The sequence below is a fragment of the Heterocephalus glaber genome, unplaced genomic scaffold (genome assembly GCF_053883595.1).
Source record: "Heterocephalus glaber isolate CG9 unplaced genomic scaffold, H.glaber_assembly_v1.0 deba00000347, whole genome shotgun sequence".
In the NCBI taxonomy this organism is placed as follows: Eukaryota; Metazoa; Chordata; class Mammalia; order Rodentia; family Bathyergidae; genus Heterocephalus; species Heterocephalus glaber.
Genome location: NW_028258143.1, coordinates 29,400,900 through 29,415,683, shown reverse-complemented (window position 1 = coordinate 29,415,683; position 14,784 = coordinate 29,400,900). Strand labels below are relative to the sequence as shown.

General features: G+C 52.1%; 2 protein-coding genes across 15 annotated transcripts in view; one reads left to right on the top strand and one right to left on the bottom strand.

The window, feature by feature from the left end:
* Positions 1-11,603, top strand: part of Lims2 (LIM zinc finger domain containing 2) — a 42,221-nt gene extending 30,618 nt beyond the window's left edge. For 6 of the 7 annotated variants that reach the window (XM_087198538.1, XM_004835966.4, XM_004835968.3 and 3 more), the window contains 6 exons: positions 7,707-7,856; positions 8,481-8,631; positions 9,478-9,570; positions 10,042-10,090; positions 10,202-10,277; positions 10,755-11,603. In XM_087198538.1, coding sequence (XP_087054664.1) covers positions 7,707-7,856; positions 8,481-8,631; positions 9,478-9,570; positions 10,042-10,090; positions 10,202-10,277; positions 10,755-10,902 — 667 coding nt within the window. In that variant the 3' untranslated portion in view covers positions 10,903-11,603. Of the gene's footprint in view, positions 1-7,706; positions 7,857-8,480; positions 8,632-9,477; positions 9,571-10,041; positions 10,091-10,201; positions 10,278-10,754 lie in introns of those variants that run through there. The other variant, XR_015446315.1, reaches the window with a different exon arrangement.
* Positions 11,604-11,732: 129 nt separating this feature from the next.
* Myo7b (myosin VIIB) overlaps positions 11,733-14,784 on the bottom strand; it is a 100,433-nt gene continuing 97,381 nt past the window's right edge. For 6 of the 8 annotated variants that reach the window (XM_087198501.1, XM_087198486.1, XM_087198505.1 and 3 more), the window contains 5 exons: positions 14,376-14,482; positions 13,799-13,984; positions 13,415-13,531; positions 13,148-13,231; positions 11,733-12,976 (listed from right to left, as the gene is read on the bottom strand). In XM_087198501.1, coding sequence (XP_087054627.1) covers positions 12,560-12,976; positions 13,148-13,231; positions 13,415-13,531; positions 13,799-13,984; positions 14,376-14,482 — 911 coding nt within the window. In that variant the 3' untranslated portion in view covers positions 11,733-12,559. The remainder of the gene's footprint in view (positions 12,977-13,147; positions 13,232-13,414; positions 13,532-13,798; positions 13,985-14,375; positions 14,483-14,784) is intronic. The other 2 variants (XM_021266307.2, XM_013076461.3) reach the window with 1 other exon arrangement.

Sequence of the window (14,784 nt, the reverse complement as noted above, 5' to 3'; positions counted from 1 at the left end):
TTTTGCAGTGCAGAAGCTTTTTAATAAGATGAGATCCCAGTTGTTGATCCTTTCTGCTAGTTCCCATGCTGCTGAGGTTTTGTTCATGAAGTCTTTTCCTATGCCAATGTCTTTAAGAATTCTACCTAACTTATCTTCCAGCAAGTTTAGTGTTTCTGTCTTAATATTTATATCTTTAATCCACTTCAATCTTAGTTTAGTGCATGGTGATAGGGATGGGTCTAGTTTTAATCTTTGGCAGGTTGAAATCCGGTTTTTCCAACACCATTTATTAAATAGGCTATCTTTCCTCCAATGATGGTGGTTGGCTCCTTTGTCAAAGATGAGGTGGCTGAGCATGTCTGGAGTTGTTTCTGCATCTTCTAATGTATTCCACTGATCCTCAGGTCTGTTCCTTTGCCAGTACCATGCTGATTTTATCACAGTAGCTTTGTAGTATAGTTTCAAGTTGGGGATTGTGACACCCTCAGCCATGTCTCTGTTGCTTCGAATTGCTTTAGCTATTCTAGGTCTCTTCTGGTTCTAAATGAATTTTTGGATTGTTTTCTCTAGTTCTGTGAAGTATATTGTTGGAATTTCAATTGGCATTGCATTGAATCTATATAGTAGTTTTGGAAGTATGGCCATTTTCACTATATTGGTTCTTCCTACCCAGAAGCAAGGGATGTCTTTCCATTTTCTTGTATCCTCTTCGATCACTTTTTTCAGAGTGCTGTAGTTTTCAGTGTAGAGGTCTTTTGCTTCCTTTGTTAGGTTGATTCCTAGATATTTCATTTTTTTGGATGCTATTGTAAAAGGAATTGTTTCCCTAATTTCTCTCTCAGTGAGTCTGTTATTTGTGTACAAGAAGGCTGTTGTTTTTCTGAGTGTTGACCTTGTATCCAGCTACTCTACTGAACCTGTCAATTAAGTCTAGAAGTCTTCTGACGGAGTTTTTTGGGTCTTCTATGTAAAGTATCATATCGTCAGCAAATAATGACAGTTTAACTTCTTTTCCTATCTTTATTCCTTTTATTTCTTTCTCTTTTCTAATTGCTGTGGCTAATGTTTCCAGAACTGTATTGAACAGGAGTGGTGATAGTGGGCATCCTTGTCTTGTTCCTGATTTTAGCGTGAAAGTTTTCAGTTTTTGACCATTTAGTATGATGTTGGCTGTTGGTTTTTCATAGATAGCCTTAATCAGGTTAAGATAAAGACCTTCTATTCCAATTTTCTGTAGGGTTTTTATCATGAATGGGTGCTGGATTTTGTCGAATGCTTTTTCTGCATCTATTGGGATGATCATATGGTTTTTTGTCCTTGACTCTGTTAATATGGTGTATTACATTTATTGATTTACGAATGTTGAACCATCCTTGCATCCCTGGGGTAAATCCGACTTGGTCAGGATGTATGATCTTTTTGATGACCCTCTGTATTCTGTTTGCCAGTATCTTGTTGAAGATTTTTGCATCTATGTTCATTAGGGAGATTGGCCTGTAGTTCTCTTTTTGGGTTGGGTCTTTCCCTGGTTTTGGAAGCAAAGTAACACTTGCTTCCAGGAATGAATTTGAAAGTATTGCTTCCCTTTCAATTTCCTTGATGAGTTTAAAGAGTAATGGCATTAGTTCTTCTTTAAATGTCTTGTAAAATTCAGCAGTGAAGCCATCCGGACCTGGGCTTTTCTTTGTTGGTAAATATTTTGTTACATTTTCAATTTCACTCATTGTAATTGGGGTTTTTAGAATTTCTGTATCTTAGAGAAGACTCTTTCCTCTGGGAGTCTCGAGATGCCTTGAATGGTAGTTGTGTAGAGCATGGTCCAGGGGAGAATGCAAGAACAGAAAACTGGGTGACAGTGTCCACTAAAACAATTATGAGTCTGCTCCTTCCAATGAGGTAAACTCAGGACTCCACTGTGTGAACAGGAATGAAAGGAATATGAAGCCCCAAGGACCTTCATTGGGGGTTTTCTTGGTTCAGAGGGGCATTGGTTTTTCCAGTGATCTCTCTGGCAGGCGAGACAGGGGCTGCTGGGAAGCTTACCTGAGGTCTTTTTTGTTGGGCTTCCTCCTGTTGGGGCAATCCTTTTTAAAATGTCTTAGCTTTTTACAACTATTGCAAAGTTTGGACTTGCTAATTGGGCAGCCCTAGAAAGCAGCAGCTAATTCTCCTGTCTCTTTTTCCTATCTGTTGAATTTCCCAGTTGCTATTGTAAAGGACCTCTGTAGCCTCTCAGAGATAATCATCCAGTCCTACACTTTCTCTGTCAGGATCAGGTATCAGATAAAAGAGTTCCTGGTGAATGTCAGGAGCAGACTGGGAGATGAATCTGTCCGTGAGGACAACTTCTCCTGCATTACTACTGGGGCTTTTGAGGGCATGTTTGGTCGTAGCATCTCTGAACCTTTGTAAAAATACTGATGAGGGTTCATAGTTTATCAGCTTGACTTTAGGTGATATTAGTCCTTCCTTCGCCTAGCAGGGCTTGGCAGGGGGACAAGCCTTTCCCACAGAGGCACACACCTCCTCCTCATCTTCATTTGCCTCATTTACCGTGATGGGTGTTTCCTGTCCTCACTCAGCTCTCAGAATCCTCTCTTTCTCCTGACTTTATTGTCTCACTGAAACATCCTGTCATCCCAAGCGAGTCTGAAAAGAGGCGACTCTCTCAAAGGCTTGGACATATTATCAGGATCATCTGTGAAACTTCTCCTAGCTCAGCATAAGTGAATAGGGTGGGCTCAGCCTGTCCTCTGTGACTGGAATGGAGAGGCATTGGGTTAGCAGCTGGGGTGTGGGGCCTGACTCTAGGATACGGGGCTGTGGATCCCCTATCCAGAAGACTTTCTGGGTTTTGGTTTTTCCTGTTGGGGCCCCACTGGGACAAGGGCAGGGGATTGGTCCCAAAGAAGCTAATGAAGGAGAGTCAATGGAATGCTGAGACATTCATTCAGGGTGATTTCTGAGATAAAAAAACTAACTAGACATAAGCCACTTACCCTATTTCCTTCCTTTTTGCAAAAATAGATCTAATTGATGCATGGTATTGTAATTTCTACCCTTCCCCCAACTTGGCCGCCTTGCTTGGTCTCCTAATGGGTACCCTGGCTAAGCCCTACTCCAGTATAAGGGCTTTTTTTCCCCTCAAACTTTGGGGGTCCAGCTCTCTCCAGGGGTGAACGTGGTGGAATGACTGATTGTTCAGTCCCCATGTATAGAAAGAGAAAGACTGAGTGTGAGGGTCTCTTTACCTTTGGGCGTCCCCTGGCAAAATCTCCCTCAATTCTAAGGTTAAAATGGGGGAAGAAGCCTGGCTAGGCCCCAGCCTGCCCTGCTGCAGGTTTCTGCCTAGACATCTCCCTTTCTGCTCTGCAAAGCTGAGACAGGACGTCTTCCACTCCATCAGGAAGTCCAAGTGCAGCCTTGAATTCCCTCCCTGGCCTCTACCATTGGGATTTATCCACAGTTACTTTCGAAGGGGTTTAGGACAGTATCTCTGATGAGTCTTTCTCTTTTTGGGAAACTGGACCAGAGCCTTAGTAACCCCTCTTGTGTTCCGTGACGATGAGTGTGCCATGTCTCAAGTGCAGAGAGCTCCAGAGGCTCTTCCCTTTAAGGGGGCTGAGATGTCTGTGAGAGCTCTTTGGCTGCTTCTGCTGCTATGGGAGAGATATAAGTTTTAGAAGAAGAAACAAAGAAACAAAGAAGAAACAAAATCACTTTATTGGAAAAGGGAGAAAATAAGGAGATAGATAGCTTGCTACCTTACAGCTTGCTATCTTATCGGAGTAAGGCAGAGAGCCCCAAGCCCACACTCAGAGGTTTTTATTCTTAGTCTCTCCGATTCCACGGTAAGACAGGGACTCCCCCTTGAGGTTGCTACAACATGATGGGGTGTTCTGGGCTCTGAGACCCCTGATTTGGCCATTGCCCCTTCCATTGCCTACATGTACGTTCTTGGATAAGCACTTCTATGGTCTCTGTGTGCTGTCCAGGTTCTTGTGAGATTTATAGCAGAGTTACACTCAGGGCCGAATTAGTGAAAGGGCTATGTGTGCATTTTAGTTTATTAATATGGTGAGAGAATGATAAAATACCTATGTACTTATATATAGGTGTGTGAGTGTCCAGGTGGTGTGTATTTTATACAGTCTAGCCCCCTGTTTCTTTTGTGCTTAACTGGAGGTGGAGGGAGGAGGGAACTGAGCCTTGGCATGAAGCAGCCAGGCCAGGCAGCCAGGGCCCTTATCAGCTCTCTCTGTTTTTCTTAGCTACTCTCTCTCTGGCAGGGGTTTAACTCTTTATTTGCCAGAAACCTCACTGAGCCCCTCTAACTTTCCCTGTCTGTCTCCCAACTTTCCCTGTCCTCTCTTCCCTTCTTCCTTTTTTTTTCTTTTTAGTGCGGTGGTACCATTGAGCTAAACTCCAGCCAATTTTCTGTAATTGAAATGACCACTGACAGTAGCTTCAAGGGAAAAAAACCATTGCAATAGAATTTTGGGGAGTCAGGCTCCCCAAAAGTTATTCTATAATGGCTCCAGAATGTCTTCATGCAAAGAAGAGTCACCAAAATTGGGAGTGTGGTGGGGAATAAAGCCATGCACGACTGTGACAGAGGCATAGGAGGAAGAGTGGGTTGGCCACAGTGGGTGCCATTCCCTGGGCTGCCATGCAGTGGGCTGGGTGGGCACCAGGGCACAGGTGTTTGGGCAGGTTGTGCTCCAGGGATGTGGTGATGAAGGCCACAGCTATAGCCACCTCTGCTGCCCACTCTGGGGTAGGGGCCAACAGGCCATTGTCACAATGAGGTGAGGCTCACTGTCCTTCCTCTCTTGCACCATCATGCACTCACTCACATACTCAGCACAGTGGTTTGAAGCCACTGCCCTGTGCTGGGCACCCGGAGTTTGGAGGGGGCACAGTGACCAGTCAGCAGATGGCTCCCTTGCATCACACACCTGCAGGGAAGATGAGATGCCAGGGCAAGAGAACAGTGCTCTGTGGACTGGAAGGACAGAGAGATGGGCAGGGCCGGGTTGGGGATTCTGAGGTGGTGCCCTGACATCTAGTCTGCCCGCCATCGCTGGTTGGAGGTCTTAAGAGGTGTTGGTCTCTTGTGTGAACTCCTTTTAAAAAGGCCTGTGGTCAGGTCATTGTGGAGGCCGGTAAAGGGCAGCCCCTGGATTGGGGGCCCAGGAAGGGAGAGTTTGGCTACATCTGGAGCACATGAGATTGGAGTGGCGGGTGGGAATCAGGGCCCAGGGCTGCTGGATCAGGGTCTTGTTCATCTTTGCCAGGGGACTCTGAGTCTAAATTCTTGCCACCTTTGAAAGCCAGGAAACAGAAACAGTGTTGATGTTTGTCTCAGTTAAGACCACAGCTGTTGCCTAGTGCAAGGAGTAGCATCAGAAATGACTACTGCCTTTACAAAAAAAGACGCTGGTCTGGGGCCTCCGTCTGACAGCCATGCTTGTGTCTGGGGACAGAAAGTGCCTGTACGTGTTAGAGCCCTCTTCATCTGGCAGACCCCAAAGGAAGGGGTGAGTGGGCTGCATGGCCCTGCGCTCATTGTTCTGCTGGGCATGGTGGGGTTCCCAGGCTCATATTCACTAGCGCTCATTGTGTTAAAAGACATTTGAGAAATAAAACTGATTTTTCAGAAAATGTCAACTAAATGTCTGTTCTATTCCACACAATAGCCAAGGCTCAGCAAAAGTAGAAAGAGGAAATATATCATCTAAAGATAGCAACCATGAACATTCTGGTATATTCCAGTCTCCCTGAGCATAAGCGGCCCTACTTTGACAAGATGTGCTGAAAATATATGGTGAATGTTTAATTTTTTAAAAAAATTTGTCAGAACCTCAGTTGCCCATGAACTAGCACAAACAATCAACAAGTGGGATCTCTTCTTACTAAAAAGCTTCTGCACAGCAAGAGAAACCACCAGCAGTGTGAAGAGACAACCCACAATGTGGGAAAAAATTTTCACCCACTGTTCCTCAGACAAAGGTCTACTATCTCGAATCTATAAAGAACTTAAAAAGATCAGACCTCCCAAATTTAAAGACCCAATCCAAAAATGGGCATCTGAAATGAACAGACATTTTTCACACAAAGAAGTAGAAATAGCAAATAAACATATGAAAAAATGTTCAATATCACAGGTCATTCGAGAAATGCAAATGAAAACAATGCTGAGATTCCACCTCACCCCAGAAGGAATGGCTGCTATCATGAAATCAACCAATAACAAATGCTGGCAGGGCTGTGGGGAAAGAGGAACACTGCTCCACTGCTGATGGGAGTGTAGACTGGTGCAACCACTGTGGAAATCAATATGGAGATACCTCAAAGAACTAGGACTGGAAGTCCCATTTGACCCAGCTATTCCCCTGCGGGGATCTTCCCCAAAGAATTAAAAGAATCTTACCACAGCAATATATGTGCACCCATGTTTATAGCGACACAGTTTGTAATAGCTAAAGGTTGGAAACAACCCAAATGCCCATCAACTGGAAACTGGATAAAGAAGATGTGGGTTTTTTAAATAAAATGGAGTACTACTCAGCCATAAAGAACGAGAAACTAGGGACATTTATAGCTAAATGGATGCATGTTGAGGCGATACTCTTAAGTGAAATAAATAGGACACACGTGTAAATACCAAATTGTTTCTCTAGTGTGAGAAACTGAAAGTGTAAATAAGGACTAAAAGGTATAATAGATAATGTGAAATAAGAATAAAAGGGCAAAGGGGAAGGGAAAGTGGGAGAGGTAGGAGAAAGGAAAGAAGGGAATGGAATTAATATGAGAAAATGAAAAAATGGAAACAAAGTCTTTGTAAATAGGGAGGGATGGAGGGGTTGAAGGTTGAGCAGGGAATGGGGAAAAAATAAGAATCAAGAGGGATTATGTAAAGGTGCAAATTTCCAATGATGAACATCATTGTATTGTATACCTAAAATGTACCAATAAAACTAATTTTAAAAAATAAATTTAAGAAAAAAATTTGTCACAGTAAAAGACACATGAATCTCCCTCAAAATCTTCCCCCTTGCTTCAAACACACTTTTTCTATTGTTCTTGCCACTTTCTAAAGCAGTTCTGGATGTCCTCTTTTGTGTCTTTATGAGATGTGGTCAAAAATACGGTCAGAGCTGCTGCCGAGTGCCATCTAACAGAAAGGCAGGCTCATAGACATTACAGCGCATCCTTATCCACCCTGTTCACTCAGTCCAGCACCATGTGACTTTGGGCTCTTCCCCAAAGTCAAAATGACCATGAAAGAGAAATGTTCTGAATTGGTTTGCTACATCAGTGCAGCCACGATGGTGCCACAAAAGGCACTCCTGAAAGGGGACTTCCACAACTGCTTCAGAAAGTGGGCAAGAACAATCGGATAAGTGTGTCAGAAGCCAGGGGGAGCATTTTGAGGGGGATTAATGGCTATGTGTCTTTTACTGTAATAAAATATTTTAAATTTGAATACTTGCTGTATTTGTTGATTATACCTCATAGATGGAGTACTTCTGGCCCTCCTGGCCTTGTGGTCAGGCAGCTAACTTTTCTACACTCTGGGCTGAGCCCCTTTGAAGCACCAGGCTCTTGCCAAGGCCACAGGCAGGGTCCTGGCTCTCTTCTCCTGGAAGTGACCTGGGCTGTCTTGGGAGGAGGCACAGGATGTGGCAGCCTGTCCCTAACACAGCCTTTGCCTCCTGCAGGCACCTCTGCCGGCCTTGCCACAGCCGTGAGAAGGCAAAGGGCTTGGGCAAGTACATCTGTCAGCGGTGCCATCTGGTCATTGATGAGCAGCCCCTCATGTTCAGGAACGACGCCTACCACCCAGACCACTTCAGCTGCACCCACTGTGGGTAGGTACCCAGCCCTGACCCTCCAGTTGGGCAGGTGGAGGGCCAGGACCGTCACAGAGCAGGGGCAATGATGTGCCAGGAGAGGTGAGCCAGGTGGGCAGAGGGTTTCCAGAGAGCTGAGCACAGAGCCACCAGGCAGAGATGGAGTGGGGCTAGAATGGGCCACAGCAGGAAGCTCCTTTCTGCAGAGCTTTTCGGGAGGACAGACTGCAAGGACGCCAGCTGAGATGAAGTGGAGAGGAAGGGGTAGAGGGAGTGAGGTTCAAGCTGGTGTTGGAGAAGGGAGTGGGAAGGAAGATGGAGAGCTGTCCCCTTGGGTCCCTTTCATGCCTGTCCCAGACACCCAGTCTGGTTTGGAGGAGGAGGTGGCCTGAGAACAGACCTGCTTCTCAGAGGGCTTGGGGGACAGAACACAGGCGCCCTTCTGCCGGGCCTGTGCAGGAAGTCTCTGCTCCAGGGCCTGTCTGGGCACACACAGGAAGTCTCTAAAGAGGCCAGAGATCAGAGTGAGCTGCCTGTTTGCCTGAGTGGGGCCTCTCAGAGCCTGGGGCCCTTGGGCTGGAGGGGCTGGGGTGACCCTGTAGAAGGGCAGGGTGGCACTTGGGGGCTCCTGCTGTCTTCCAGAAAGGAGCTGACCGCTGAGGCCCGGGAGCTGAAGGGTGAGCTCTACTGCCTGCCTTGCCATGACAAGATGGGTGTCCCCATCTGTGGGGCATGCCGCCGGCCCATTGAGGGCCGTGTGGTCAACGCGTTGGGCAAGCAGTGGCATGTGGAGGTGAGCTGGGTAGGGGTGCAGGGCTTCAGGTGAGGGTGCCCTGGTTTCTAGCCCCCTCTGTCACACCTCAGCCTAAGCAGTGCCCTGGCTCCGGCAAGGACCTGCCTGTGGGTGCTGTCTCTCCTGGGACCTCGGCCCATCCATGGGAACTGGGAGACCAGAGCCCACAAGCCACAGTTGGGCAGAAAACCCCACCTTTGCCTTCATGGGAAGATTCTAGAAGATTTCAGTCAGGAAGAAACCTGGAGGGCTGTGGTTAGCGGACTGCTATGCACAGGGCCTTCTGTAGACCTGGAGCTGGCCGGCTCCTCAGGTGGGGAGCCGGGTCACCTGGAGCTTTCCCCAGACTGAGAGTACTAATGCCCTTACATACTTGGCAAGGAGGTTTGTATTCCCCAGGGGCCTGGCCACCTGTGTCCAGAAGCTGTGCTTTGGTGGCCTGTTTGAGAAGGCCCTTCAAGAGGCCATGGTCCATGGTGCCTGTCCCTGACCCCAGGGGAGGGTGAGTCCTCACATACAGAACTCATACGCTTCTGGTGACCTGGGCTATGGGGGACACTGGAGGGGACATCCTATTGACAGCAAGGCAGCTCCCACCTGTGAGAGTGCCCCCACAGGTACGTGGTGCCTTGTGCTAAGGTTGCTGAGGGGGAGCAGGCCAGGAGAGGACAGTGACATAGGATGTTATCATGGATGCTGTTGAGGGGGACCAGGGTCTTTTAAGGCCCTGGGCATCCACAGAGATGGCAGCCCCTCTGCCAGCTGTGAATCTGCCCACCCTCTGCTTCCTGGCTCCTGGGGTTCCTGCTTGGCCTGGACAGCTCCCTGACTACCTTCTCCCCCCAGCACTTCGTCTGCGCCAAGTGTGAGAAGCCCTTCCTGGGACACCGGCACTATGAGAAAAAGGGCCTGGCCTACTGTGAGACCCACTACAACCAGGTGGGCCAGGGCAGGCAGTGGGCATGTGGACTGAGGGTGGCTGGGAGGAAGGTGGGCCATCTGTGCCCAGGCCCTAGGTCTTGGCTCAGGCTCCTGAGATGTCTCGCCTCAGGCTCCAAAACCTCATTTGGAAATGCACCCTTTGGCCCAGACCTGTTGTAAGGATGGAACAGATGACAGTGTGAAGTCTGGGCTTGTGGGGTGATATTGCCAGCCTCCCCTCATCCCGCTGCTCTGGTACAGAAGGTGGAGGAGGCTGCAGGATGGAGCCACTTCCCGAACCCCACGCTCACAGGACACTAGTGGGAACAGCTGTGGGGAGCAATGCCTCAGCCTGGGGGCTTCCCAGGGTCATTCTGACAGGCTGAAGTTGTGCCCAGAGGAGTGGCTCAGGGCCACCCAGAGGAAGAGTGTAGGGACCCGGGCTGGGCGTGAAGCGGCAGCTGCACTGACAGGTTGCTCTGTTCACAGCTCTTCGGAGACGTCTGCTACAACTGCAGCCACGTGATTGAGGGTGATGGTGAGCCCCCTCCCCCACCCCCACCCCTGCTCTGCAGCTGCGGGCCCAGCTGGCCTTGGCTTCACACAGCTGTGCCTGTGCAGGGTTGCTAAGCTGCCTTTCCCCTCACAGTGGTGTCGGCCCTCAACAAGGCCTGGTGTGTGAACTGCTTCTCCTGCTCCACCTGCAACAGCAAGCTCACCCTGAAGTGAGTCGCCACCTCTCGCTGGGAGCAAGGGCAGGGGCTCCTCGTAGCCCCCCTTTCCTCAGCCACCTTCCTCTGTGGTCAGCCCTGGAGATGCAGCCCAGGCAGATGAGGGCAGGCCTAGGGACACAGGGCACAAAGAGGGGTGGTAACACACCTGCAGGGACTCTGGCTTGAGGGAGGGAAGGACATCCCAGCCCAGGGAACATCAGGTGCAAAGGAAGTATGTCAGACATTGGGCTGTCTGGGGGGCGGGGAGCTGTAAGAGATGAGGTAGGACCTGGGCTTTCAAGGGCAGCAGGGAGCCATAGAAGATTCTGGAGCATCAGAACCTGAGAGAAGCTCATAAGAAAGAAGGGTTGTCTGGGATGCTGACTGGGGGCAGCCTAGGGTGGGGCGGCAGAAGGAGTCTGCTCCTCTGGCTCCAGGGCACCATCGGGGGTCAGGGTCTCTGGGGCACAGACTGCTATTCATCCACAGGAACAAGTTTGTGGAGTTTGACATGAAACCCGTGTGTAAGAAGTGCTATGAGAAGTTCCCACTGGAGCTGAAGAAGCGGCTGAAGAAGCTGGTGGACCTCACCTCCCGCAAGGCCCATCCCACGGCTGTGGACGTGAACTCCACCTAAAGGCTCCTGCCCTCCTAGCTGCCCAGTGGCCTCCTTCCCCAGCGCCTCCCACTTCTGTTTCCTGCTCATTCTTGTTGCTCCCTGTCTCTCCTCTCCACTCCATGTCTGTGCCCTCTGCGTCATCTTCCTTCCCCTTTGGCAGCTCCTGTCTTCCTGTCTGTGTGGAGGCTGGCCCACACCTGACCGCCACTTTGCCTGTCCCCACGAGCTCCAGGGACAGGAGCAAATCAAGGCTGGGGTTGCCCGCTCCCCTCTTGGAGCATAGCTGCCTGCCCACCCGGCTGACCTGTCCTTGCCGTGGGCCCTAGTGGCACCCACTGTCCTGGGGAGCAATGTGGCCCCCTTGTATGCACCTGGCAGCCCAGCCCAAGCAGGTGGAGGCCTCTGGGACACCCTCAGCACTCAGCCACTCAGCCACGAGGATCCCTGTCCCCACATTGGCCAGCAAGTCCTGCCACCCCAACTCGTGAGTCAGCTGGAGGGACAAGGGCTGTTCCCTCCACCCCTCAGAGCCCAACATCCACTGTGGCGCCCCAGGTCTACTGCACTTCCTCTCTGCTGCACCTCAGGCCACACTGAACCTCTGGGCAGAGCTGGAGTGGTGGGGTCAGGTGGCTCTTGCCCACTTCAAGGTCACGTAGTGGCCAGCAAACACCTGGCTAGAGGCTCACATTCACACAATGAAGCCTGATCAACCACCAGCAGCAGTCTGTATCCTCTGTGGGGGCAGCATCGGGGACGTTGCTGTGTGGGCTCTGGGGCTGAGCTTGCTGAATGGGCAGAGAAAAGTCCAGACAGCAGGCCGGAGAGCAATTTGCAGTCTCTGGTGGCTGGTCTGGGGGTGGGGCCTGTCATGAGGTGGGGAGCCCAGGCTGCAGGGCCCCATATCCTGCCCTATCCTTTGCTGCCTTAGAGGAAGCCAGCAGCCCAAGAGCAAGCAAGGCCCTCGAGCCCCTCCACACTGCCCCTCAGGATTGGCACCCATTCCTGTGCCTCTGGGGAGGAAAAGAATATAGAGGGCCTCGGGGCAGGAATCTCCAGTGAGCACCCTCTCCACAGTCTGAGAACAGGAAAGAAGGAGGGAGGAAGGAGAGAGGGATAGGAAGGGAGGGAAAGGGAGGAGAGAAGGAAGAAGGGAGAGAAGGAGGGAGAGAGGGAAGGAGAAAGGGGCAAGGAGGGAAGAAGGAGACAAGCAAAGTGAAGTCCCTCCTGGAGAATGCAGTTGTCACCTGTTTGCCTGGAGAAAACCCTCTAGGGACCAGGGCCTCCTAGGCCCGCCACACACCTGGTGCCCACCCTGTCCCTCACTGACACACTTCCACACCCTGTGGGTTTTATTGAAGATTCAGGGGAGCCATCATCATCATCCTGGAGGCCTGACACCTCCTTCAGCCCCTGTGGCCAGCACTCAGGACAGGGGTGTGTGCTGGGAGAGGGTGGGCTGGAAGGCTACATGCAGAGGCCAGGCCCTGAGCTGGCGAGACCCAGACGAGGAAGGTGACTAAGTGGGCAGCTAGGATCCACCTACTCCTAGGGGGTGGCCAGGGGGGCGGCACGGGAGCCTCGATGCTTGTTCACCACACTCAGGAGCTGCTGTACGTAGGAGGTCAGCAGGTCATCCATCTTGTAGCCCTGGACAGGAGGGTGGGGTCAGAGGCTATGATGCAGGGAGGACAGGTGGGGTCAGGGACCTGGGACATCGGTGTCTATGCTGCAGCCCATGCTGTGGGGTGGGTGCAGAGAAGAGGGAGGAGGGTTCCAGTGGTGCCAGCCCTGCTGCCGGGCCCTCCCCACTCCTCAGAGCCCTCCCCGCCTTCTCCGAGCCTCTGCCAGCCCAGTCTGGTCCCTGGGCCATCCATCTCTCAAAGTGAGAAATGCCCAGGATGGCAGAGAGGGACATGGGCAGGCAGCCCCGGGCCAGCCCTCGCCTGCCTGTGGGCAGAGATGGACTCACCAGCGAGGTCTCGCACAGCAGACGGCTGCCGCGGCCCAGGCTCCCCAGCACCATGTGGAAGTAGGTGCTGCCACTGCTCCAGCTGGAGATCTTGGTGAAGGGGTAGGTGGTGAGCAGCTCCTGGGGGCAGAAGGCAGAGGGCAGGTGGGCAGGGAGCAGAGCCTGCAGGCTGCCACACTGGGGACAGGAGGGCAAGGGGGAAGTGCAGGAGGGCAAGGGGGAAGTGCAGGAGCTGTGCCACAGCCTGCTGCAGGGGTCTTGGGCCAGCCCTGCCCTGGGCCTCGGCTCTACCTTGGTCTTGGGGTGGATGAGCAGCACACCATGTCGGTTGATGGCCACGAGGACAATATCTGGATAGGAGGGCTCCGAGGCTTGCTGGAGGTAGGGGTGCAGTGGTCACAGCCTAGTCTGGACCAAGTGGCATCTCCCAGATGGCCACCTTCCACACGCCTATCTGAGATGCATGCAGCACATGCCCCTCCCAAGAAGCCTGGTGGCCTGCTCCACCCTGGGGTGCACCTGGGGCCAGAGTGAGTGACCCTGCAGGGTGAGGCCTACCTTCACCTCGAAGAAGGCAGACCCAAAGGTGGGCCAGCGGCAGATCCACTTGAGGAAGTCCACTTTGGCCTCCTGTACTGTCTTGTCCTGGTGCTTATCGAACTCAAGAAGGAGGCTCTGGGGAAGGAGGAGTCATGAGGGCCTGCCTGGGGCTGCCCTGCCTACCTAGGGCAGAAGGGCACTCTCTGGAGACCGGCCACCCCAGGGGGCCCCACCTGCCACTGGTCAGTCTGTGAGCAAGGATCAGGGGTGTGGATGTGGTGAAGAGAAGTGTGGAGTACGCAGCCCACCTCCCACGCCTAGCAGTGTGCCCTTGTGCCTGGCACCGGGCTGGGTACTGGTGGGGGCAGTGGCCTGAGGCACCCTCCCCAGTTCCCCTAGGACCTTTCTCCATTCCTCGGAGGACATCAGGCGTGTGAGGTTTTCAGGCACCAGATCCCTCAGGATCTTGGGGACACTCGCCAGCTGGGATCGGTCATTGTCAAACTGGGCCTTGTAAATGAGGCCAGCCAGGTGGATGGCATCTTCCCGGGAACACTTGTAGAACCCACGCAGGTACTTGGGCAGCTCCTGAGCAATGGACATGCTAAGCCTCAGACTGCCAGCCCATCCCGAAGCTTCATGCACAGGTGACAGGGCCTGGGGTGTTGTCCCTGCAGTTGGGGAGACTGAGCAGGCTATCCTCAGGAGTGAGGACAGGGCTCTCTGGCATCATGCCTCAAGGTCATGCCTACTCCATGTACATGTGGTTGGCTTTCAGGGCAAAGCCAGTTCTCCATAGGCAGTCATAACACCGGTGCTAGCAGAGACGCTGTCCCTGGATACTGCTGTGCACTGGTCCTGTTGCCAGAGCCCTCAGGACTGGGCCTGCCTTCCTCATGGGACCTATTGTTGGTCTCACCCTGGCCGCTGCCTCTCCCATGGCTCAGGGGTGGTTTGGGGTGGGAGTGGCCTGAGGTACCTGGTGGTAATGCAGTATGGTGTCTGCATTCACATCCTTCCCTGGAACCACGTTGAGCCACAGTTTCCGCATGAAGTACACCTGGTAGGGGAGCGTCACCAGTGTCCCTGGGGGAGGGGTGGCAGTGGGTACCTTGCCTGTCCCTCAGGCCTCACACCCACTGGCACCCCACTCTCTGTGAGCCCTCCTATTGCCTCCACCCTTGGCCTCCCTGGCTCCCAGCTCTTCCTCATCCTTCAAGACTAGAGTAGAGACCACCTCCTCCTGGGGTGCTCCCACACTCCCCTGAGGATGGGGCCCAGGGTCCTTTATCTCCCTGGGCTGCAGCCAGCTCTGTACTCAGGGACATCCACGTGGTGAGTGAGTGAAGGGGGTGGGGCTGTGAAGGATGTGCAGGAGTCCAACAGTC